Source organism: Schistocerca nitens, chromosome 4, assembly GCF_023898315.1.
Source record: "Schistocerca nitens isolate TAMUIC-IGC-003100 chromosome 4, iqSchNite1.1, whole genome shotgun sequence".
NCBI classification, from domain to species: Eukaryota; Metazoa; Arthropoda; class Insecta; order Orthoptera; family Acrididae; genus Schistocerca; species Schistocerca nitens.
Genome location: NC_064617.1, coordinates 884,084,959 through 884,112,153, shown reverse-complemented (window position 1 = coordinate 884,112,153; position 27,195 = coordinate 884,084,959). Strand labels below are relative to the sequence as shown.

At 39.1% G+C, this 27,195-nt stretch overlaps 1 protein-coding gene across 5 annotated transcripts in view; it reads left to right on the top strand.

Moving 5' to 3' along the window:
• LOC126253408 (mucin-5AC-like) overlaps positions 1-27,195 on the top strand; it is a 448,548-nt gene that overhangs the window by 264,430 nt on the left and 156,923 nt on the right. For 4 of the 5 annotated variants that reach the window (XM_049954712.1, XM_049954713.1, XM_049954711.1 and 1 more), the window contains 3 exons: positions 5-222; positions 10,560-10,755; positions 18,254-18,757. In XM_049954712.1, coding sequence (XP_049810669.1) covers positions 5-222; positions 10,560-10,755; positions 18,254-18,757 — 918 coding nt within the window. The remainder of the gene's footprint in view (positions 1-4; positions 223-10,559; positions 10,756-18,253; positions 18,758-27,195) is intronic. The other variant, XM_049954716.1, reaches the window with a different exon arrangement.

Here is a 27,195-nt window from a genome sequence, read left to right as displayed (position 1 = left end):
GCAGCCCGTAACGGCATGGTGCACGTGCCGGGTGACTGCAGCGCAGAACTGCTGCGTGTGATTGCGAGCCTGCGCTCATCGGCCACCACCCGCAGTGTTCTGCTGCTCCGGGACCCCGGCAGCACTGCTACTGCCACCACCATCGGACCGGCTCCCTGCGCCGGCAGCATCAGCGGCCGCCATCGCGTCAGGCCTCGCCTCGAGGTCGCCTCTGCTGCTTCTGTGAGTAGTGATCCTTCCTGATACGACAGTACCGGTTGCTGAGTCAAAGACTGTATTACTCCTTTTCACTTCAGAGATATAATTGTGTACTCTCTTTCACTGACAAGTTTTAGGAAGTGCACAATAAAAGGTTGTGCTCGGGTAGCTCGATTGGTAGATCAATTGCCTGCAAAAGGCAAAGGTCCCAGCTTTGATTCTCGGTCCAACACACCATTTTAATCTGCCATAAAGTTTGATATCTGTGCACAGTCCACTGCAGAGTGAAAATTTCATTCTGAAAATAAAAGATTTAATTGATAACAGGAACTGGCAGATTAAAAACTGTCTGTTTTGTACAAAAGTTATTATTCATTTCAAACCAGTGTAAATACTCTTAGTTTAGGAATGCCCTGTATGCCTCAGTGCAACACTGAACACTTAACATTGAAAATTTAAAACCAGAACACAGCACAAATAATTAGCCCCAAGCACTTCAGCAAGTGCAGCTGACCAATGACGAAAATTGGCTCTAATCCTCTACTCGTCCTCAGAGGGATGCCGGTACGTGGCCGACTTCCCACAAGTAGCACAAAGGGACTCGCCACAGTTATCGTCACTGTCTCGTTCAACCCGTGTCATTTTCAAGTTAAAAACTTGAGGTTTCAAAGATAATGAATTCATCTTCTTTCTCAGGATCTGACTGACTGCCAGGACCAAAGTATATGTCTTAGATAGCTGTGGTCTGGCTTGCTATTGCTGCATTGACTTCATGTGGGACAGAACTAGAAAATGTGGGATATAGGTAGTGAAGACAGTACGGCATCCACATCCTTCAGAGCCAGATTCACAGGGCAGGAGGAGGATGGAGACTGCCCCCAGAACAACCACTTTGGTTTGAAATGTGGTTTCTCCTTTTCATTCTTTACAAATGCTCCATTTCTAGCAGGTTCTCACATATTTGCACTTGAAATCCCATACAATGCCAACAGCAGTGATAGGTCAAACACATACTATAGAAGAAACACACCTGTCCTGGCAGGCAGCCATTTCGATGATGGTGGTCTCGTAGTAGTTGTTGTCATCTTGGATAGCTCAAGTTTTAAGTAGGACATGATGGAACCCAAATACTGAGAAAATTTTGTACATGAATGATACTGCAAAAAACTGTGAAGCTATAAAATGGCAACATGATTTGTCTATGAAAAATTATAGTTAGTTTTGGATTATAATCTACCACATTGGTGCAAAATCCAGTGACTGGGAACTGTAATGTGCATTATTCTCCTCACTTTCCAAATGATATTTGTCATCTACTGCCAGTGTGGGTTGGCTAGCTCCAAGCACCAGTGCAGTGCTCTGCTCTTTATCTAGTGGTGTTTCCATATAGGTTGATGAGGTCCAAAGTCTATTTAGCAGAGTTATGAGATGTACAGGTCTCTTACTTAGTTATGTGTGTTTATTGGCCCTCCGCTACATAAAATCAATCACAGGTGCACATTTTTAACAGGTACAGTTGCCATGTCATCTTTCATTATTGTAAAACATGATTTTATTGAAACTGTTCTCATTATGCTAAATATAATGACAAAGGTAACAGTTCATCCTCAGAGCTTAGAAAGAAAGCACTGTTTATTCTTAAATATAAAATTTAAAACTGCATGGATGTAAAAATAATGTACTTGCTACCAAGGTAATTTCAGACTACCTGGTATGTACATTTGTCACCTTAAACAAACTGCCACTCCTGATTGAGTCATTTTTATAGGAATGGGACTAAACTATTCGTAGAAGGCACAGACGCATGTTCAGTTTCACACATGCGTGAAACTGATATATTGTAACTATAAATCTGAAAACAATATTATGAAAGGATAGACTGCTGCTCACCAAATAGGGGAGATGCTGAGTCACAGACAGGCACAAGAAAAAGACTGCTAAACATGTGGGTGCGAGCAATTGCCAAGTTGGCAGTGGTCGTGTGTGTGTAAGTTGTGCTTGTGTGTCTGCCAAGTTGCACTCGTTCGCATTCCAGTCTTGGACTGAGACAGTGGTCATGTGGACTAAGTTATGCTTGCATGAATGTATGTGTGTGTCTTCTACTTTAGAAGAAGGCCTTTTGGCCGAAAGGTCATGTCTTAAGCAGTCCTTTTGGTGTGCCAGTCTGCGACTCAACATCTCCACTGTGTGCTGCATAGCAATCTATCCTTTTCAAAATATTGTCATTATTCTTCCATCCTAGGTTTTCCATTGTTTGTATCAATCTAAAAATAATGACATAAAAAACATTTTCTGTGAACTTTGAGAAAAATTTATATCACCCTGCCATATAGAGATCACTTAAAAGAAAACAGTATATATGCATGTTTATATATTACAAAAATGAAAACACTCATGTGTACTTCAGTCTTTAAAAATGTTTGAGCTTCAACAGTGTGATCATTAACTTCCATGAACCTGCATGTTAGTTATAGGTTTCATATAAGGTACAGGGTGATTTTGCACAAGATGTAACATCCCTGTTGTTTCCTGAACTGTTATTGATGTCAAAACAAGAGTTTTGGGGTATCTTAATATGCAGAAGGGAACACAATTGTGTTATACGAGGTGTGTGCGGAAAGTAGAGAGAGACTGGTAACCCTGTGTTGTTCTACTTGTGTAGACCGGTGCGTTCATCCCTTCCAGATGCTCAGTCAGAGTTTAAACTCTTTACAGCCATCACATGATTTCTGAGAGTGCTATGAGTGAAGTTGTGTTTCTACATCTACATCTATACTCTGCAAACCACTGTGAGGTGCATGGCAGAGGGTGTGTCCCACTGTACCAGATATAAGGGTTTCTTCCCATTTCATTCACATATAGAGTGCAGGAAGAATAATTACCTGAATGCCTCTGGGCACACAGTAATTATTCTAATCTTATCATCACAATTCCTATGTGAGAAATATGTAGGGGGCTGTGCTACATCACTAGAGTAAGAATTTAAAGCTGGTTCTTGAAACTTTAACAGACTTTCTCGGGATAGTTTGTCTAACTTCAAAAGTCTGCCAGTTCATTTCCTTCAGTAACTCCGTGACACTCTCCCATGGATTAAACAAACCTCTGACCATTCATGCTGCCCTTCTCTGTATATGTTCAGTATCCCCTGTTACTCATATCTGGTATGGGTCCCACACACTTGAGCAATATTTTAGAACCTGTGGCATGAGTGATTTGTAAGCAATCTCCTTTGTAGATTGATTGCACTTCCCCAGTTTTCTACCCATAAACTGAAGTCTACCATCTGCTTTACACATACTGAACCTATCTGATCATTCCATTTCACATCCCTACAAAGCATTTCACCCAGGTATCTGTATGCGTTAGCTGATTCCAGCAATGACTCATTGACATCATGAAAAAAGATAGTATGAAACCCAACTCATTGTCTTCTCATGTGACATACTGAAAGCTTTGGATCAAGGCAATCAGATAGATGCTGTATTTCTTAATTTCCAAAAAACTTTTGATTCAGTACCACAGCTATGCTTATGATCAAAAGTTCATTTTGTGAAGTGCACAATTTTACATTTCTGAATACTTAGAGCAAGTTGTCAATCTATGCACCACATTGAAATTTTAGCAAGATCTGACTGAATAGTTATGCAGCTCCTTTCAGATAGTACTTCATTATGGATAACTGCGCCATCTACAAAGGTCATTAATATACAACATGAACAGCAACAGTCCCAACACACTTCCCTGGGGCACATCCAAAGTTACTTTTACATCAGACAATGACTCTCCATCCAAGATAACGTGCTGTGTGCTTCCTACCAAAAGGTCCTGACTCCAGTCACAAATTTCACTTGATACCCCATATGATCATACTTTTGACCATAAGCATAGGTGTGGTACTGAATCAAATGCTTTTCAGAAATTAAGAAATACAGCATTTACCTGACTGCCTTGATCCAAAGCTTCCAGTATGTCACGTGAGAAAAGTATGAGTTGGGTTTCACATGTTTGATTTTTTCAAAACCCATGCCGGTTGGCATTGAGGTGGTCATTCTGTTAAAGACACCTCATTATGTTTGAGCTCAGAATATCTTCTAAGATTCTACAACAAATCGATGTCAGGATACTGGATGGTACTTTAATGGATCACTTCTACTACTCTCCTTGTAGATGAGTCTGACCTGTGGCTTTTTCAAAGAAATGGGCATGGTTATCTTGTTAGAGTGATTTATGATAGATTATAATTAGAAGAGGGGCTAACTCAGCTGCAAATTCAGTATAAAATCTGACAGGGATTCCACTGGTCCCTGGAGCTTTGTCAAATTATAAAGATTTCAGCTGTCTCTCAACACCACTGACACTAATACTTATTTCATTCATCTTCTCAGTGGTATGAAGATTAAATTGGGACAATTTTTCTGTGTCTTCCTTTGTAAAGGTACATTTGAAAATTGAGTTAAACAGTTGAGATTTTGCTTTGCTACCCTCAATTTCAGTTCCTGTCTAGTTCACTAAAGAATGGACACTAACTTTGCTGCCACTAACAGTCTTTACTTACAAGCAGAATTTCTTTGAGTTCTGTTTTTGTTGTGTGTTATGAAAATGAAACAGCAGAACTTAGAGCAACATTAGGTCATAAAGTTTATTTACTAAACTTAGGGAATCCACAAGTATGACCTTCAAAAAATTGTAACAGACCTATGGGGAACATTCCTTATCAACTGCACAAGTTTTTTGCAGGCACAAATCATTTTTGGAAGGCCAAGATGTTGAAGATGAACCTCACTCAGGGAGACCTTCAACTTCCAAAAACTGATAGAAATGTTGAAAATGTACGTGATCTTGTGAGATCAGAGCAACGTTTAAAAATAACTGTTAAACTTAAATACTTTCACCATGCATTGATTTTTGTCCAAAGTTTTGCACTTAGTTTTGTGCCAAAATGGTGCTGGAAAATCTCACAACTGAGCAGAAGGATAATGGAAGAAATTTTTGTGTTTATCTTCTCTTAGAATGTTGCCAGAGGCCACAAACGGTTCAGTCACATGACCACAGATGATAAAGGCTGGATTTTTTAATGTGGTCCTGAGAAAAGCAACAAAGTAAGAAGTGTTACACTGGGATTAGATTAGATTAACTTTCATTCCAATTGATCCGTAGTGAGGTGGTCTTCCAGGATGTAGAACATGTGAGAAAAACAATAATACATGATAAATATTTACAACTAAAACAAATAAGCTAATGGCATGATTGTCTTATTTAAAATTTAAAAAAAGTTTCTTTTTATTTATAAGGTAATAAATGCATGATAGAGCTACTACAATACTTATTTACAATGAACACATTTCTTTTCTGCATTGAAATGGTGCAGAAGTTAGATTTTATAATATATACACACACACACACACACACACACACACACACACACACACACACACACACACACACACACACACACACACACACACACACACACAAACACAAAAATAGAGTAGAAGGAGTTGGCTACCAATACATCCTTTAGGCTTCGCTTAAACTGAATTTCATTGGTTGTTAAGCTTTTTATGGCTGCTGGCAAGTTACTGAAAATGTACACCTTTTTGTACAAGAGTAAGTGACTTTAAATCCTTGTGAAGATTAGTTTTATTTCTAATATTGATTCCATGAACTGAACTGTTGGTTTGAAATAGTGATATATTTTTGACGACTGATTTCATTAAGGAATAAATATATTGGGAAGCAGCAGTTAGTATCCCTAGTTCCCTAAACAGGCCTCTGCAAGATGTTCTTGAGTTCACACCACATTTAACTCTTATTAGACGTTTTTGTGCCTTGAAAACTTTAGCTTGCCTTGATGACATTATGGAGTGAAAGTAAGCATAGTATGCCAGCTTTTTCATTTTTATATCCCCTATGTCTGACAGAGTTCACATTGCAAATAGAGATTTATTTAGACGCTTCAGCAGTTCTGTGGTGTGCTCCTCCATGTTGAATTTATTATCAAGCTGTAATCCCAAGAATTTAACACTTTCCACTTCTTCTATCTCCTTATCATCATATGTTAGGCATATACTTGTGGGACACCTCTTACAAGTTCTGAACTGCATGAGTGTGTTTTTTCAAAGTTTAGTGACATAGAATTGGGTAGGAACCAGTGATTAATGTCCACAAATATTTTATTAGCCAATCTTTGTAAGACTACACTTGATTTGCTATTAATTGCAATATATGTATCATTGGCAAGCGAAACAAATTTGGCATCTGGTAATGTTACTGATGAAAGGTCATTGACATACATAAGAAAAGGTAAGGGCCCTTAGATGGAACCTTATGGGACCCCACATGTAATTAGTTCCCAGTTGGATGATGCCTGATAGCTTAATACATGTCTCTTTCCTAATAACACCCATCGTTTCCTGCCAGAGATATAAGATTTGAACCATTTCACAGCATTTCCTGTTACACCATAATATTCTAATTTACTTAAAAGGATATTGTGCTTTACACAGTCAAATGCCTTTGACAGATCACGAAATATACCAGTTGGCTGCAGTTTTTTGTCCAAATTAATTAAGTACAATTTCACTGTAAGTGTAGATCGCATTCTCAATATCGGAACCCTTTAGAAATCTGAACTGCAACTTTGACAGTAGGTTGTTTCTAATAAGATGGTTATAAAGCTGATAGTACATTATCTTTTCTAAAAATTTTGAGAATGCTGACAAGAGTGAAACTGGACAGAAATTGATGATATTTTTTTTATCTCCCTTCTTAAACAGTGGCTTAACTTCAGCATATTTCAACCATTCAGGAAATATTCCATAGATAAATGACTGGTTACACAGATAGCTTAATATGTTACTTAACTCAGAATCACATTCTTTAATTAGCTTTGTTGATATTTCATCATACCCACTAGATGTTTTTGATTTTAAAGATTTTATGATGGGCATTACTTCTGCTGGGGTAGTGAGGGTCAAATTCACATTATGGAAATTACTTGAAATGTCTGGTCTGAGGCATCCCATGGCAGCATGTACAGAACCTGACAACCCCATCTTTTCAGTAACAGTTATAAAGTGTTTGTTAAAAAGTTCTGCAACACTATACTCATCTGTCACCCATGTATCACTCACTCTTACGCTATTTGCCTCTCTTCATGTCTGGTTCTGCCCATCTCCTCATTCACTATATCCCATATTGTCTTTATTTTGTTATCTGATGTGACTATATTTTCCTTGTAATATATTTGCTTTGATGTCCGTATTACAGTCTTTAATATTTTGCAGTATTTCTTGTAATATGCTATAGCATCAATACCAGAACTGTTTCGGATTGACATATACGGTTTTATTTTTGTTTTACAAGATACCTCTGTTCCTTGAGTAATCCATGGCTTCTTTGTACACTTTGTTCTAACCTTGATATTAATATAATAGAGGGAAACATTCCACGTGGGAAAAATATATCTAAAAACAAAGATGATGTGACTTACCAAACGAAAGCGCTGGCAGGTCGATAGACACACAAACAAACACAAACATACACACAAAATTCAAGCTTTCGCAACAAACTGTTGCCTCATCAGGAAAGAGGGAAGGAGAGGGAAAGACGAAAAGGATGTGGGTTTTAAGGGAGAGGGTAAGGAGTCATTCCAATCCCGGGAGTGGAAAGACTTACCTTAGGGGGAAAAAAGGACGGGTATACACTCGCGCACACACACACATATCCATCCACACATATACAGACACAAGCAGACATATTTAAAGACAGACTCTTTGTTGCGAAAGCTTGAATTTTGTGTGTGTGTTTGTGTTTGTTTGTGTGTCTATCGACCTGCCAGCGCTTTCGTTTGGTAAGTCACATCATCTTTGTATTTAGATATATTGTTCTAACCTTGGTTAGTTTTGGAGGAAAACAGTGTTCAAGTAAGGTAAGCACTTTATTAGCAAAAGTGTTACATTTTTCATTCATGCCATGAGCACTGTAAACATCACTCCAGTGAATGTGTCTGAGTAGTGTCCTAAAATAATAAATTTTTGGATTATTGATTACCCTCTTGAGTGCAGCTGTAACAGATTTTATATCCTGTTCAGTATTAACATTTAACTGAAGGATCTGTTGTGTCATGGTCTGAGAGACTATTGACTATAGGTTTTGTAACATAATTTCATTCATTGGCCTTTTTTATAAAGATATTATCAAAGGCTGTTTGTGAGCACTTGGGAAATTTACAGTGGGAATTAAGTTGAATGATAGTGTTACTAACTCAAATACATTCTTATTGGGACAATCTTTAAGGAAATCTTCATTGAAGTCACCAGCAACCATTATTTCTTTGTTTTTGGTTGTTAAATGGGCCAGTACAGGTTCAAAATGGTTTATGAACACATTAAAGGTACCTGCAGGTGCTCGATATACACTTAATATTATGAAGGATTTTTTATGAAATTCTACTTCTGTTGAACATGCTTCCATATGCTGTTCTAAGCAAAATTTATGAGTGTCTATGTTCTTAAATTTGACAGTTCCTGATGAATGTGGCATCTTCTCCTTTCTCCATTTCTGCTCTGTAAACGTGAGATGCTAACCTAAATTATGCAACACTTAAAAGTTCTATACCAGTGGTCACGTGATGTTCAGAGAGGCAGATTTTCAGCTGGGTTTGAGGACTCTAATTCATCTATGCAGATAATTAATTCATTAATTTTATTTCTCAGTCCTTGAATATTTTGATACAATAAAGATAGCTGACATTTCACAATGACTGCGTTAAAATTGGGTTGAGTTGAAATTTCTGATGATTGTTGAAAATTCTTAACCAACAGCTGTTTATGCTGATGAAATTAGCTAGAATTATGTTTTTTTTGGTTTCTTTCTCAAATTGAAGGTTTGTCTGAATCTTAACCTCTCTTAAAACTTGGTTTATTTCTGTCCTCCCGACCCTAAAATAGGGTCCTTTCTGAACCCTCTAACCACTGGTATTTTATCACTCATGACAGTGCCTCCCCCTTTAACTTTCCTGCTATTTTCCCAGCCAGTTTACCTTTCGCTTCCTGTTGAGGTGAAGGCCATGCCTAGTATAATCCCACCTATTGAGAGAATCAACAGAAACTTCACCAATGTGTGACCCTGCACCCAACATAAGCAGCCGTTCCAACTCCAAATGAACTCTCCTTACAGGAGAGTTCAAATGCGGTCAGTCGTGGTGCACAAGAACAGATACAAAGTTAACACTAGTATGCTTCGGGTACCCAGGATCTCTGTCAATACTGTTACCTGACCCACCCACTACAACCATGGTGTCTTTCTTAGTGAAATCTTTGCAAAGTGATCCTAAATCCTTTGTCACCTGCTCCAGACCAGCAGTAGATTAAAAAAAAATTGGTGACCTGGTATTCTGATCCTAGTTCATCCTGCAAAAGTTGGCAAACACCTCTTCCATGGGAACTACCTAACAACAACACTTCCTTTCTATTTACTGATTTCCCTACATTATTACTTTTCAATTTGTTGCAGAAAGTTTGTTGTGCCCTGTCTACACCAGCAGCTGCTTGAGGCTCACCAGCTTCTAACTGAAGCAACAGGTCTTACGTATTTTCCACATTCACCACGAAGCTGTCGGACAAAGTTCTAGGCCTCTTCCTCCTGTTGCCTGTTGCCACTTCCTACCTCTCTTTTACTCTTCTCCATCCTTAACCTGTCAAGATCTCCCCTGGCCTTGTCTAGTTCAGCCTGAATCTCCTCAACTCAAAGATAAAACAGTGTTGATTTTTTTTCTGACAGTAGGGGTATTGTTCACAAGGAATTTGTTCCAACCTGTCGACCAAGTGTTTTATAAAGATGTCTTTCAAAGCCTTATGAAAAGGGTGAGTGGAGTGAGAGCAGACATTACAACCCTCAAAAGGTGTTCCTGTTGCCCCCCCCCCCCCTTTTTCACCTGATCTGAGTCCTTATAACTTATTTATTTCCCCAGAATTGAAGAAGTCTTAAAAGCACATCATTTTTGGACTCTGGAGAACAATCAAAAGACTGTAACTGCCTTGTTAACGGCCCTACCACTTGAAGCCTTTCAGCACTGCTACCAAGACTGGGAACAATGAGTTCACTGGTGTGTAGCTGCCTAAGGGAACTACTTTAAAGGAGACAATATTGCTGTTTGAAAATAAATAAATAAATAAATAAACTCTGGTACATAAAAAATCATTCTTGTTACTTTTCTCACACATCTCTGTATATTTTTGCTGGAATATTCATTTTGATACCTCTAATCATACATGAAATAAAATGGATGTCAAGAACCTGTATACAGACACTGAATATATATTAGGAGTAGCTTATAATGGCAGTAATGAATGTTACAGAAACCCGCGATCCCAATGAAGCCTGTGGGAGATGAGAAAGTGGCTGCACAGGATGTACCTGAAGTCCCTCATGGCTGTGAGACCGTCCCAAATGGTGGATACTTAGGGCGGAAGGAGATGTTCTCCCTCCTGACCCAATCAGAAGGAAAGAGCAAAGCCAGGGAAACCTCTGACCAAAGCCAAAGCACCTCAAATGGTAAGCAGTAGACTTCCATTAGAGCTCATTATTACCATGGAGTAGATCCAAAACTTCTAAGTTCAACATTCCTTTACACATAATTAGTCATCACCTCAAAATATTGCTGATAATTGCTGCCTCTAGTGTAATCCTCATTACATTACCTATAGAATAACCCTTTCAAGACTGTTTTAAGTTCTTTTTCCCATATCACACTAACAACTGTTGTACTCTATCTTGAATGCATGACAAGTAAGCAGCGTTTGTGATTTCTGCTGCTATTTATAGTATTACTGTTTTTATTGTTATATGTTTCACTGTATTTGAGACTGAATAAATTAAGGAACAATTAGGGAACTCCTAGTTGCAACTGCCTTAAACTCTGAACTCCATTTGTGTAAATGTGAGTAGAAGCTCCTTCTTGGTAGCTGTGGTGATAAAGACTCCATCAGCTGATTATTGTGATGTAATTGTCATTAGTTTGACATTGTGGGACAGTTTGTAGTTGCAAGGGGATTGCCTGGAGAGGAATCCATCATTGACCTGCTGTTCCCTGTGCCATCCTACAAACGATGATGAAGTCGTCGACCAGTTTCATTGCCGCATCTTCTGTTGAAATTGCTGCACATTGAATTTCATTATGAAAGTGTTGTTTTTATTCAATATGTCAGATGTGCAACTGAACTCTCGAGGGATGTGAGAATTGCTGTTTGATTGTGTCATACCTGCATTAGTTGTGCTGCTGGTACCCTGCAGAATACATGTGGGTTTGAGACAGTTCACTGTAACATTGGTTGCTTTCCCATGGAGAATATTAATGGTGTTAGCTCCACATTTTATCACTCTGTGGGGGCTTGAATATGGTGGGTGCAAGGCAGGACAGATTATACCATATATCGTAACATGATGCAGTCACATTCTTTTAAAGCATGATGAACAAACATTTTGGGTGAATGGTGTGCCTGTGGATGTGGTTTTCTGAGGTGTGTGATGTTCTGTTTCACTCTGTGGATGAGAGTAGGTGGATCATTAACTGCCAGCAGTGGCGTTGCCAAGACAAAGTTGACTGGTATTGTGAGTGGCTCACCACACAGTATTTCCACTAATGAAGCACGGAGGTCTTCCTTACAAATGAAACGCACGCCTAAAAACACCCACAGCAAGGGCTCTGTCCAATTACCACCATGACATATGAATGTTGTTTTTAGTATGCGGCACTCCGCCAGCCTATTGCTTTGAGGGTGATATCTGTGCCGAAGTGCTGGACACTGCAAAGATTGCAGAGTTTGGTAAATAGTGATGACTTGAACTGATGGCTGTGGTCAGTTATGGTGAAGGCAGGGCAGCTGAAACACGAGATCCATTACTGTACAAATGCCCTTGTCGTAGTGTATGCTGTAATGTCAGAGAGAGGTACGTCTTCGACCCAGAGGATGGCCCAGTCAACTGGAGACAGAATCTACCAGAAACCTGCTCACTGTGGGAGGAGTCAGACTAGGTCAAGGTGAACTTGTCGAAAGCAGCCTCAAGTTTTATAAATTGACCATATTTTGGGTGTGTAAGCCATCCCATCTTACAGTGCTGACAAGCTGTAAAAGCTTGTGTCCAATCTTTGCAATCTTGTTTGATGTTTGGGCATATGAAACTGTCCTCTATTTGTTTGGTTGTGGGTCATACTCCTGGGTGTGACAGTCTGAGTAATTGGTCCAAAAAGGCATTCCGTATAATGAGAGGAATGAGGGGTCTGGTGTGGTTTTGTGACACATCACAACAAACTTGTGCAGAAGACTCAGGCAAAGTGTGGGATACTATTTCTGACCCAGTCAGGATGTTATCTAGGAGGTTGCATGTTTGTTCATCTGGTTGTGCTTTGTCTACTTCATTGCAGTTGATATCCACTGAAAGTATGTTTATCCGGGTGATTTAGTCTGTGACCATGTTGTCTGGCTCATGAAGGTGCTGGGCATTGGTCATAAACTGTGTGATATAGTCCAGGTGTTAAAAATGTTTTTGGCAGCAATCTTTCAATGTGTTATGAATGTAATCCATGAGTGGAGGTGCTGATCAGTATAAATTGTAAGTTGTCTGCCATCTATGTTGTCTTTGAAATGACACACTGCTGCATATACTGCCAACAATTCCCAATCATATGCTGACCACTTGAGCTGTGGCACAGATAGTTTTTCTGAAGAAGAAGAAGAAGATACACAATGGTTGCTGTACTCCTGCTATAGCCTGATGAAGCACTGCTCCAGTCACCATATTGCTTGTGTCAGTTGTGACTGACAGGGGAGCAATTAGCAGCAGGTGTGCCAACATTGTTAGTTACATGTTCCATAGATCATTTGAAAAGTTCTTTTATCAAATTTTTTATTTATTTATTTATTTATTTTGCATCAGATGGGCTGACTTTAAACTGATCAAACATTTGTTGAATTTTTTGGCATCCATATAAGATTTATTTTGCCACACACACCTTCCTACAGTGCACTCATCAGTGGAGCTTGAATGCCAAATGGGTTAAGTAAGATCAGTGAAAGTACACTATACCAAGAAATTGGCATAATGTGTAGTGATTGTGGGGTCATAGGCAGCTGGTGGGTGAGTTCCGTGTATAGCCTAGCTGGTCAGATGCTGTCATTGCTGATAGAATGGGGAAGAAAGGTCATACCAGATTTTCACAGATGGCATTTGTCTTCATTGATGAATGCTGCCAAAATATATCATTGCTCCAAAAATGATTTTGAGGTGTTCCTCATGTTCATGCAAGGAAAGGGAAAAGACAATATAATCCAGATATGCATAGGAGAAAGAGAATATTTTGTATGAAATGCTACCAAATTTCCATTGCGTTTTTCAGGCTATAGGGCATCAACAGAAATTCATAAAGTTCAAATGGGTTGACAACCCATACCTTGGATATGTACTCTTTGCCCATGGGGTTTAGCAAGTAAGCATTTCTACAGTCTATAACACTGAACACAGTAGCACTTGCTAAGGTATGGGTCAAGCCTGGAATGTTCAGGATTGTGTAGCTATTAGCAACTGTAAGAGTGCTCAGTGCCTGATAATTCCCACATAATCAGTACATGCCATTCTTTTTGGGGGGCAAGATGGATGGGCAAGGCCCAAGGGCTGTCAGACTGTCTGATCATTACAGCTTGCAGTAATTTGTCTATAGCAGATTTGACTGGATAAAGTTTGTCTGGGGCCAGTCGTCGTCGTTTGTGCTGGACCAAGTGGCTGCACATTGTATTAATCGTATGTTCAGTTCTGTGTCAGCAGCACCCTGAGGAGCAGGGGTAGAGGAGGGGGGGGGGGGAGGAGGAGGAGGAGGATGAGGAGGAGTAGTCACACATGGAAAGTGCTTGGACACTGTGAGAAAAATTTACTGTACTGATGTGAGAGTGGTGGAGTGTGTAGGCTGAGGTCATCTGGGGTTGAAAGAATTTTAGCTTGCTGTCTGTGATTCTCTGCATGTAGGCTGATAATCTGTCTTCTGACTTTTTCATAACAATGTGTGACCTGCCATAACTCTGATTCCAATGCATGGCAGTCACAGAAAAGTCATAGATGGTTATCGCAAGCAGCAACCAGATCTGATGCCTGCACCTGTGGGTCGGTATCTGTTGACAGCTGCTGTGCGTACTGTGGTAGGACACCCGTGATGCTGGTCACGGATTCTCCACTGCTGTGGTGTTCAGGGTTCCATGTATCCAAGCCCAGACAGGTTCTCTGCTGACTGCTACCAAAAGCTGCTGTTGGAACATGTCATGCAGGCCCAGGTCAAACTTTAGAGTGTTGGTTCCATAAGTTGCAATAGGAGAATCGTTTGGAGCAGTAAAATAAAAAAAATGTAAATGCTGTGTGGCTAGGGCCTCCCGTCGGGCAGACCATTCGCCTGGTGCAAGTCTTTAGAGTTGATGCCACTTCAGTGACTAGTGTGTTGATGGGGATAAAATAATGATAAGGACAACACAACACCCAGTCCCTGAGCAGAGGGAATCTCCGACCCAGCTGGGAATCGAACCTGGGCCATTAGGTATGACATTCCGTCGTGCTGACCACTCAGCTACCAGGGGCGGACGTTTGCAGCGGTAAACCTGTTGGTGAAGTGATCTAGTACGTACAATCTGTCATCATTGAATGTAATCATGGTGAAACTAGATTGGCCCGTGCCTTGTGACTGTAAGCGACTTGGACAAGTGGTGCAATCCAAGCTTCATATTGTGGATTGCATTTCAAGTCTGGGTGACTGCACAGTTGCGAGCAGTTGTGTGCTGGAAAAGCTACACAGTGGCCGCATCTTTCTCTTTTTTGTTTAAGGCCACACTGCGAGCTCTACACTATGGCTAGCTTCATTGTGCCTGTGGAAATCTGCATAGAGATTCTCTTTTTGAATGTCCAACTTTCTCACGCCTCCCACACTGAGGTTTCCCATGATTCTACCGAATGCGATCAGGTTGATGAAAATTAGAGAACATAATTTTTGTGTGGCAAAGGCCACCATCTTTTCCCTTGTTTTGGGACCTGCATCTGTCTTTGTTAATGCTATCTTCAAGATTGGCCATGTTGGTATTTGCGTCATCCATTAACTGAATAGTATCTACTAATGTTCAATTTCCTAAGTTAATCAACAATACTTTCTACAGACTCTCCCTGTCTTTTGCTGTACCATTAAGCTGCTACTTAAAAGGGAAACTCCCCATCACACACACCCCTCAGATTTAGTGGTAAGATGGTCCAGTGGTTACGTGTGTCAAAAACTGAACACAGATCAAGCATGAAAACAGGAAGAAGGTGTACTGAACTATGAAAAAAAAAGCAAAATAGGAACAGTGAACTGTTCAAGAACAAGAAGTGCAATAAAGAGCAGCCTTAAGCAGCAACGGCGCTGTAGTAAATGGTAACTATGTTGGACTGCCAAGCGGGCGAACTGTGTTCGAAACTCCCTCATGTCATTTATTTTTCTCACAAAATTATGATTTGTCTGTCTGGTAATTGAAATGTTTGTTCTCTTTCTGTAGTCTTGGCAGTTTTCATACTATACATTGGTTACAGAATATGAGCCATGCGGTAACAATTCGTTACCATCACAAGTAAACGTGATGAATAGTGAGAGTGGGCGAGATACCGCATAGACGTCTCACAAAAATGAAAACAACAAATAAATGGGTGTGAACTATGTTACAACAAAGGAATTCAAGAGTCAAGACCTCCAAACTGGAACACAACTACAAAAATGTTAAAAACAAGTGTTTTGACAGAGCACAGAGAACTGTGTTGTTTTGAAACTCTTGCATTCATTTGTTGCAGCTTATGTGACAAAATATTATGTTTTCATCATTTCCTTGGAAGTAATCCCGTTCACATTCATATGAACACCTATACCGGGCAAGGAGGCATATCTCACTCACTTACTAGTCATACAAATTAGCAGTGTCGATAAGAGATTCCTGTTGTATGACCCATGTTCTGTCACTAATGCCATGTATAATACACCACATGTGTTTTCTGGTGGAGGATTCTATTGACTTATTGCCTTGTCGTGAAACGTTTGCAGTATCCATTCGAGAGCCACTTTGTTTCAGCTGCTAATAGAGTAGTTGTGCAGAATACTGTCATTATAGGTCCCTACGCTTACACTTCGCTGTCGCAAACAGACATTACGCATCGACACAGACACAAATTAGATAATGCGAACAGCGAAAAATAAAAATTGGCACAAGAGAGCAGTTTGAACATGGCTAGCCATCTCGGTAGTCGAACACTGGAATCAATTAACCACAATGCCATTGCTTTTACATGCAGCTTTATATTGAACTTCTTCTCCTTGCTCCATTCACTGTTTCCATTTTGCTTTTTTTTCCCACAGTCCAGCACTCCTTCCCTTTTTCATGCTTGATTTGTGATCAGTTCTTCACGAGCTGTCTACTGGGCCCTCTTACCACTGACTCTGAGGAGAGTGCAATGAGGAGTTTCCCTTGTTAGTTACTGCTTGTCATTCTATCGGAGCCAGTTTAAGTCCCAAGTGACACAAGCCACCACTTGGGGGCGCCAAGCTGACAGGGATGCCAGAGGCACCAAAGTGCAATATTTGTATGCAGCATGTTTCACAAATAATGGTGACTACTCGAGTGGGTGAAAGTGTATGAGGGAAGAGGGTTGAGGAAGGGTGGCAAATCATAGTCATTTGTGTGGAAAAATGTTCTCGAACTGACCCTGCATTCCATTCTCCCATTTTTGCAACTGTCAGTACATTAGCACTGTGACTCTAAATTATCAGGTCACACTTGAGCATCATGATCACACAGATGTTGAAATGCTTCCTGCTTTCTACATCATGCCATTTTGATTACTTTCTGTTACTACCAAAACACAAAATAACAATTTTCTCAAAGTTCAAAGGAAGGAGAAAGAAATAACCATACAGGCCCAAACCAAAACTTGAAGTCAGACCTTGTTTTTTCCCCACTGCTTCTGCCATCATCGCTCTTTCATGATTGGAATGTCGAACCACTACTGTGGTCTCCACCATTATTTCTGACACTACTTTTAGAGGGTGTGGATATGTTCTACTGGAGGATGGCGGTTTGGGCTGAGCCAGAAGCTGTTTAAATTTTGTACAATCCCTTTATTACTCAAACAGTTAATACGAAAAGCTCAAACCTACATCTTCTGGTACTGGAATGTGAATGTACACCCACAAACCCTGATGGGCACGCTGTGCTCAGGGCAGCCGAGGCGTAGTGAGACCTCGGGCAGTCTACGTCCCCCGCCCAGTGGCTGAGCTAAGCCGGGCTGATGTGGGAGCTGAAAATGGCACACAGATTTCTAGGCAGGAGAGACCCACCCAGCCATGGTGTGAGACAGGCTTAGATGTCGAGGGAGAGAATCTCGGACCAGCAGCTAGCTGAAAGTGATTGGCCGTGGCGAGTGCCCCAGTGGCTCGGTGGCTACGTCGGCCTCAGTTCTATCCTTGACCCATCTGGCAGTGGCCAAACCCTCTGGCAGGAGGTCCAGTTGGGATGGCAATACAGTGGCAGTGACCTCACAGCAGAAATTGGCACTATGCGGTTGACAACTCGACGACTCTCCACTTTGATGAATGATCGATCCAGCTGGATGGCCAGTATTTATGTGCAGCAAAGAGGGTTTGTTGTGGCATTGCTGCTCTGCTGCTGCTGCTGCTGCTGTCGCTGCTGTTGCAAGTGTCACATACACCATATGCTGAAGTGTCCCTTGTTCCAGTAACTAGCTGGGTACAAGATGGCACGTGGGTGGCGATGCCTAGTGTATTGCTGGCAGTAGCCCAGACTACAGTATCGAGCTCTCGTGCCTAGGCCCATATTGCTAGTTGCATGCCTATCAGCCTTCTTGTAGGTCTACAATAAAAGTTCAGTTACTAATCCCACTTCTAAGCATTGTAAATTTTCACTTACAACATTGTAAACACTTGTGATAAATAAAAAAAACAAAGAAAGACATATTTTAATAAAATGTTCTATTACTTCAGGGAAGACAACAGTTTACCTGAGTAATAATTCAGGTAGCCCCACATCTACAACTGATGGACAGAGTCCTGAAATTGTGGAGAAGCCTCCACATGTTCCTCTCCAGAAAAGTGGAAATACAAGTGTTGTAATGATACACGGAAGTTTGTCTCAAGAAACACAAGCAGTTTTCAGTGTAACAAGTACTACAGAGACAGAACTGGGGATGCTTACAACAGTAGTGACTACAGCTGTGGTATCTAATGTGGATGCAGAGCCAACGTTGGCAGTGTCATCATCGTCATCGTCGTCGTCATCATCAGCAGCAGCCACAGCAGCAGAGACGACGACAACAACAACAACAACACTAACAACAACAACAACACTACCAACAACAACAACAACACTACCAACAAAAGAAGAAGAAGAAGAAGCAGCAGAAGAAGGAGGAGCAGCAGCATCACCACCACCACCGCCACCACTGCCGCCACCCCCTTCAACAACTACTACTACTACTGCTATTAAAGGTCATTTAAAGATTAAATATTTTATGTTGAGTTTTCAATAGTCTGCAGTGTTACTAACAAACCAAATTACAAAATAACTGAACTGTTCAAACTTGTATGCTCAATGTTCTATATTATTGACTCTAACATTAGAAGCTAAGCTTGTTGCAATTAACATGAAATTAACAATCTATTAACAACATGTAACCACACAGATGGAGACGTTAAATATCAGTAATTATAGACTAGTATAATTTTCGTGTAGAGTTAACATGGAAAAAGGAGGAGTTGCAACATACATAAAAGTTGGACACCAAGTTAAAAACATTGAAACAAATGGGTTTTGTGTAGATCAGAATCTAAAAGCATGTGCTTGTGAGTTGTGCAGAATACTTCTCTGGTAATTGTCTACAGATGCCCTCTAGGAAGCTTTCAGCTGTTTATGTGAGAACTAGATGCATCATTGAGCTACCTGTCAGACAAGAAGAAACAGTTAACAGTTTGTGGAGATTTCAATATAAATTTCTTAAGATACAGTAAGAAAAATGAACTGGAATCATTGTTTGCCTAATTCAATCTCATTTCAGAGGTTACATTTGCAACTCATGTGAAGTAAGATAGTATGGTCCCAACCAATAACACTTTTATGCACATTTCTCATGTTGAAACAGTTAGTGTGTACCTCGTTGTTAATGGACTGTCAGATCATGATGCGCAATTAATGGAAATAAACAATAGATCTTACACTCCTGAGGCAGCTTCATACAGAGCAGTCAGGCTTATTAATGAGAACAGGATATTGTGTTCTAAGAAAAAGTTGAAACGGGTTGTATGGGATAATGTATATACAGAAAGAGATGTTAATGTCAGTTCAGTTTCTTCCATATTTGTGTCAATATTTGAAAGTTACTTTCCTATTAAATTAGCCAAAAGTTCCATTAAAAAATAGGTTATCTGTGGAGAACTAAGGGAATTAAAATCTCATTTAAGAGCAAGAGAAAAATTTATATATTTGCCAGAATAACTGAAGAACCAATCTTATTTGCAAACTACAGAAAATACTGTACTACATCTATACTTATCAAACCACCATGAGGTTCATGGCAAAGGGTACATCCCATTGTACAAGTTATTAGGTTTTCTTACTGTGCCATTCACATATGGAGTGTGGAAAGAATGATTGTTTGAATGCCTCCGTTACTCTAATCTTATCCTCACGATCCCTGCGTGAGAGATACCTAGGGGGCTGTAGTATATCCATAGAATAATCCTTACAAGCTGGTTCTTGAAACTTTGTTAATAGTCTTTCTTGGGATAGTTTACATCTGGCTACAAGAGTCTGCCAATTCAGTTCCTTCAGTTTCTCTGTGACACTCTCCCAAGGATTAAACAAACCTGTACCCATTCGTGCTGCCCTCCTGCATATAAGTTCAATATCCCCTGTTACTCCTATCTGGTACAGGTCCCACACATTAGAGCAATATTCTAGGATGGGTCACATGACTGATTTGTAAGCAATTTTTTTGTAGACTTACTGCACTCCACCAGTATTCTACCAATAAATCGAAGTCTACCACCTGCTTTACCCATGACTGACCCTATGTGGTCATTCCAATAAATATCTCTACAAAGTGTTACACCCAGGTATTTGTAAGAGTTGGCCAATTCCAACAGTGACTCATTGATATTATAGTCATAGGATACTAAGTTTTTTCATTTCGTGAAGTGCAAAATTTAACATTTCTGAACACTTGGGGGCAAGTTGAAACATTATCAAGATCAGACTGAATACTTATGCAGCTTCTCTCAGACAGTACTTCATTATAGATAACTGAATCATCTGCAAAAAGCCTGATTTTATTATTAATGTCTGCGAGATCATTAATATAAAACATGAACAGCTGGTGCACACCCAAAGTTACTTCTACATCTGACAATGATTCTCCATTGAAGATAACATGCTGTGTCCTCCCTACCAAAAAGTCCTCAATCCAGTCACAAATTTCACTTGATATCCTATATGACTGTAGTTTTGAAAATAAGCATAGGTGTTGTACTGAGTCAAGAAATACTGCATTTACATGGTTTTCTTGATGCAGAGCTTTCAATATGTCATGTGAAAAAAGTGCGAATTGGGTTTCACATAATCGATGTTTTCTAAAACCTTGCTGGTTGGCATTGAGGAAATCATTCTGTTCAAGATACCTCATTATGTTTAAGCTCAGAATATGTTCTAAGATTCTACAACAAATTGATGTCAACGATATTGGACAATAGTTTTATGAATCACTTCTACTACCCTTCCTAAAGATGAGTATGCCCTGTGCCTTTTTCCAAGAACTGGGCACAGTTTTTTTGTTTGATGGATCTATGATAGATTATAGTGAGAAGAGGGGCTAACTTGGCTGCATATTCAGTATAGAATATGACAGGGACCCCATCGAGGCCCAAAATTGTTTCTCATCACCACTGACACTAATACTTATTTCATTCATCCTTTCAGTGGTACGAGGATTAAATTTGGGCAATTATCCTGTGTTTCCTGTTGTAAAGGAACATTTGAAAATGGAGTTAAGCATTTGAGCTTTTAGTTTGCTACCCTCAATTTCATTTCTTGTCTCATTCGATAGGAACTGGACACTAACTTTGGTGCCATTAGCAGCCTTTACAACAACCAGAATTTCTTGGATTTTGTGAAATGTCATTTGACAGTATTCTGCTATGGTAGGCATTGAAGCATCAGGCATTGCTCTCTTGGCAGCCAAACACTTTTAATTCAGCATCTCTGTATCTATAGCACTACACTTTCTTTTACATCTGTTATTTTACGGAAAGTCATTAAAATGCCCTAATTATGCATAGACATGCATAATTAGGGCATTTTAAATTAATAATGCAGATAATAAGAGTAAAACTCCATGAGATGTGATCAAACAGGAGGCAGGACAGACAGCTAGTCTACAATATACCATAACAAATTAAATGAAAATGTTGTGATTGATAATTTATGAGGGTCATTCAATAATTAAAGAGACAAATTGGTTTGGAGAAAAAAGCATTTATTTTTAGAAAATGATACTACTTCTACTTTTCGACATAATTCCATTGAACATTTATGCACTTGTTCCTACAGGCTACAAGCTCTTTTATTCCAGCTGCAAAGAACTCTTTACCTCGATGTTTGAACTAATTTCCCACAAACTTTTTCACGTCCTCGTCATCCTGGAACCTCTTCTCACGTAATGCCTCCTTCAGTGTGCCAAACAAATGGAAATCACTAGGTGCTAAATCAGGACTGAAAGAGGGATGAGGCAGTACTTCCCAGTCCATTTTGTTGATGATTTCACAGGTTAGTTGAGCAATGTGAGGACGTGCGTTGTCCTACTGGAGAATCACACCTCTCCTCTGAGACTGACGACGTCTCTCTCTCATAGTTGGCTATACTTTGTTTAAAAGCAAATCCGAATACTATTGGCTGTTCATTGTACGGTGCTCTTTGAGATAATCATAGAAAACTGGACCTTCACAATCCCAAAGCACCTTTCCTGCTGATGCTTGGGTTTTGAATTTTTTCTTGACAGGTGAGTTGGGGTGCTTCCTCTCCATGCTTTGTCTTTTTGATTCTGGCTCATAGAAGTGAACACAAATTTCATCACAAGTTAAAATTTTGTTGAGTAAGTGCTCACCTTCTCTTTCATAATGTTCCTTTTGCTCTGTGCACATTTTCAACCTTGTTTAGTGTGTAGGCACGTCAACTCCTTTGGGACCCATCTTCCACATTTTGCAGTACTTCAGCTTGTTACAAATAATCTTGTGAACTGTACCAGTACTAATTCGAACCTTATCTACTATCATTTCCACAGTCACACAGCAGTCAGCATCAATTCGACTTTCAAGTGAGGGAGTTGAAACTGCAACTGGTTGGCCAGAACGGTGTTTGTCAGTCACTGAGTTGTGACCATTTTTGAACTGCTCTACCCACTTGTAAAAATTTGCACAATTCATATGACCTTCACCATAAACTTTAGACATTCTACAGTATATATTCATTGGTTTCTCGCCTTCAGCAAGTAAAAAACGAATAACAGAACATTGTTCAACTAATGTGGATGTTTCAAGCAGAGTCACCATCTTGAAATGTATTTTTGAGATTATAAACAAAACAGCTGATCAGGGCTCATCCTAGTGATGCCAACTTAAAGCCATAAAAGTACCAAACTTGACCTATGAACAGTTTTTTCCCCAGACCAAATTGTCACTTTAATTATTGAATGACCCTCATAGATATTGCAAATACTTCTAACAATCACTTTCTAAATGCAGCAGCAAAAGTAGGAATAAGTTGTTCAATTGAAGAAGCAAGGGAATATATTAAAAATATTCCACAAAACTTTAAGCATCTAGAAGTGGCATCAAAATCCTTTGCTGAAATTAATATATTTATAAAATTCTAGTTCATATGGTGTTAATGGCATTTCGAACAGAATTCTGAAAATTTGTTCTAACTTAATTTGTTCTACTTAATAACTAATGTTCTTAGTGATATACATAATCCACTGTTGACGCTGGGAATTTTTCCAGACAGATCAAAATATGTTAAACCTCCTAATAAGAAATGTGACAAGAAAAAGTTAAATAATCGGCGTCCAGTTTCCTTACTGCCAGATTTTTCCAAAATATTCAAAAAATTGATGCATTGAAGAGTAGTCTCTCATTTAAGTAGAAACAGTTCACATAGTATATCACAGTTTGGAATCCAGAAGGGTGGTCAGCTGAGAATGCTACTTATACATTCACTCACCAAATATTACAAGCCTTAAATAATAAAATACAGCCAGTTTTACAGGTTTCCATTTTCAGCTGATTTGAATATTTAGTTTGTTGTTGCTGGTCGAAAAGGTTATGTGTGTTTTAGAGTGCTTTGCAAATTTTTACTTTTGAAAAAGATGGATGAAAGAATTTGCATTAACATTGCTGGAAAAATGGAAGAAAGTGCAGCACCACATATTAAATGCTGACTTTGACTTTTGGTGAATCTATTATGAGTAGGACAAAAGATTATGAATGTTATAAATGTTTCAATGAGGGTCAAGATGATATGATGAAGACAGTGATTGTCCTGGATCCCCTGGCATATCAATTACTGATGACAATATGGAAGAAATAAAAAAAAAATGGTTCTGGAAAATTAACAAATCACCATCAGAGAGGTTGTTGATGATGTCAGCATATACTTTGGTGCATGCCATAAAGGTATCAAACAATGGGAAATCCAGGATGGAATGTAACAATATTATGAGAAGGATTAAAGGTATGATGTTGAAGCCACGGCCCAGTCATTCCAATGGAAACTGCCTGAACAGCCAGACCGAAAAAAAATTCGATAAGCATGATCACAAATGAAGTTTCTTCTCACTGTTTTCTTTGATTACAATGGAATAGTGGATCATGATTTTTTGCCTTATGGTTGTACGGTCAACATGGAATACTATGTGGAGGTAATGCACTGTTTGCATGAAGAAATCCCAAGGAAAGGATCAGAACTGTGGCAAAATCATTCATGGGAATCACATTATGATAATGCTCCCACTCACACCTCAATGTTCGTTCCACTGTATGTGCCATGCCATGGCCCCCTGCAACTCCTTTCTATTCCTGAAAAGAACCATGAAAGGACATAAATGTAACACCATCTTGGGCTCAGGAGCATGGGACAGTTACTGGTCAATGAAATTTAATAATACTATACCAACAGCCATTGTTTTGATATTGTTTTGTCAGGCAACAAGTTTTGATGTTCCCCTCACATCGTCTTCAGGTTTTTCAGATGAATGACACTAGGTACCACTCGTGCATTCATAAGATAAGGCATAAGATAAGTCTGCTGGACATTGGTGCCTTGACTAATGTGAGTGGTACTTGGTATCATTTATGTGACAGGGTGAAGGGGACTTTACTGGAACATCAAAACTGGTTGCCTTATAAAACAATATCGAAATAATGGCTGTTGCTACAGTATTATACCATTTCATGAAAGGATGTCATTTTTCCACCATTGATGAGATAAAAACAGAATCACTGAAGGAGCTGAACACTATAAAGAAAAGGGAGTTCCAGAAGTGCTTCCAAGACTGGAAAAATCACTGACATAAGTGTATTACATCTGAGAGGGATTACTTGGAAGGGGACAAAGATGATAAATAAATATTCTTAAAGAAAAACAAAAATTCTTATTACTTCTTGATCAAATTCCATATATGTGAATTACCTTCCACTTAACATTCAAAAAGCAGAACTGGTACTCTTCATAGATGATACTAGTATCATAACAAATCTCCTTAGAGCAGTGGTTACCAACATGGTGTGAGAGTTTTATAGGGGGATGCAGACTGCTCATAAGAAAGCAGATACATGTGATTAGATGGGTAAACATTTTTGTATTCCTATTACAGTTATTGAGAACATATTTTGTAGATTTACCAGCATCCGTTTTGCCTCACACAACACCAAATTATTGCTAACACAACAAATTCTTCAGTCTATGTTCTGCATTCATAACTCAGTATTACAACTGTTGCACTCTATAGAAATAAATAGTATTTTATGGGTTTTGTATGTTTGCTAAAAGAAGATTGTATAATGAAGAATGTATTAAGTGTGGATTCACATATATTGAAAATGAAAATGTCCGACTGTCACAGTGTGTTGTGAGTCATATATTCTCAGTAATGACTTATTGCAGCCAGTGCATCTGAACATCATTTAACAACAGGTGACCCAGTGTTGAAAAATAAAAACAGTTTTCTGTTGGAAAAAGAAATTCTTTAAATCACATGAAATGATTTTGGTGGGCTCTTTCAGCAGGAAAATCAAGAAGTTATTGAAGCATCATATGAGAACCTCATAATATCATTCAGACATTAATCAAACCTTGCATTCTCACTGTAATCAGAATTGTTTCTGGAGAAGATATTCAGTGAAAAATGGACATGATACCTCTTTCAGACAACAGTGTGCATTGTAGGATTGAAGAAATGGTCCTGACTGTACTGTAAAAGTACAGATAGTTAAAAGACTGAAAAGTCTCCATTTTTGACTTTGCAGTGTGACAAGTGTACTGATATAAATCAACAATACCAGTGTCACTCAATAAGATAGTGCTGATTTGTGGACCTGGAGAAAATAATGAAAGAATTATTGTTTTCCAAAAACCTGGGAACAACCTCAAAAGGTTCTGATGTATTTTCTGCCATTAATGCATTTTAATTGAAAATGGTTTGACTTGAGACAGAGTTATGGGAATCTGTACTGATGGCGCATCAACCATGTTAGGTTCCTAAGCACTGCCAAAGAAAGAGAATCATTATCTTACTGTTTCCCACTGTATGATCCACAAACAAGCATCAAAAGCTTTGTCTGAGAAACTGAACACTGCACTGAAATTGGCTATCAGTGTGGTTAATAAAATTGTCAGGTGCTGTGAACACACTTTTTTCCTGAGTCCTATTTAATGATCATAGTGTTGAACACCAATCTTTAATCTTTCATACACAAGTCTGGTGGCTTTTGAAGGATAGTATACTTAGCAGGCTAATGAATTGAAAATGGGGGCAGAACTAATTTTTTTGAATCAAGGGAAAGTTGGGCTTAATCGTTCATTCACTGATGACAGCTCTATATTTTCCCTAGCATATGTTGTGGACTTCTTTGAAACCCTCAATAATCTGGATTTGAAACTACAAGGTAGAAACACCACAATAATGTTTGCCAATGACACCATGTGTGCCTTCTTGGGAAAAACACAACTATGTGAGTGTCACCTGGATGCTCCCTTTACTAATTTCTCATTCAATGAACTTCTAGAGGTGCAACAGCACAATGCTAATAAGTGGAGAGTTGTCATCAGTGAACACTTGGAACACCTTCAAGAAGAGTTAAAACTTAGTTCTCCTCATTTGTCTTCAGATGACTGGTAGTGCAAATTTGCAAGAATACCCTTCAATACTGATGTGCTTCACTTTTTTATGTAATACATGAAGATGCAACTGAACTGAAACATGATTTGAGTGCTAAAGAACAGCTTCAGCAAACTAGGTTAGAACGATTTTAGGCTAGTGTACTTCCTATTTATCCAGTAGTGACAAAGGAAACCTTAAAATGGCTCGTATAGTTCTTATCTACATCTCTATGTCAGACCAGATTCTTGACAGAAGCCATCATGAAAACAAAACACCACAGTCATCTGGCTGTGGAGAATGACATTAGATGTGCTTTAACAAGTTTGAAACCAAATTTTCATGAGCTGTCTAAAGAAAAAAAAAAAAAAAATCTAGAGTTTCATTTATGTTCTGAATTTCTCTTGTGACTCATCACAAAAAAAAGGTTTGTTGTAAAAAGTGTTGGTTAAGTGAAAACAATATGTTTAGGTATTTAATTATGTATGATATAAAGACATTTAA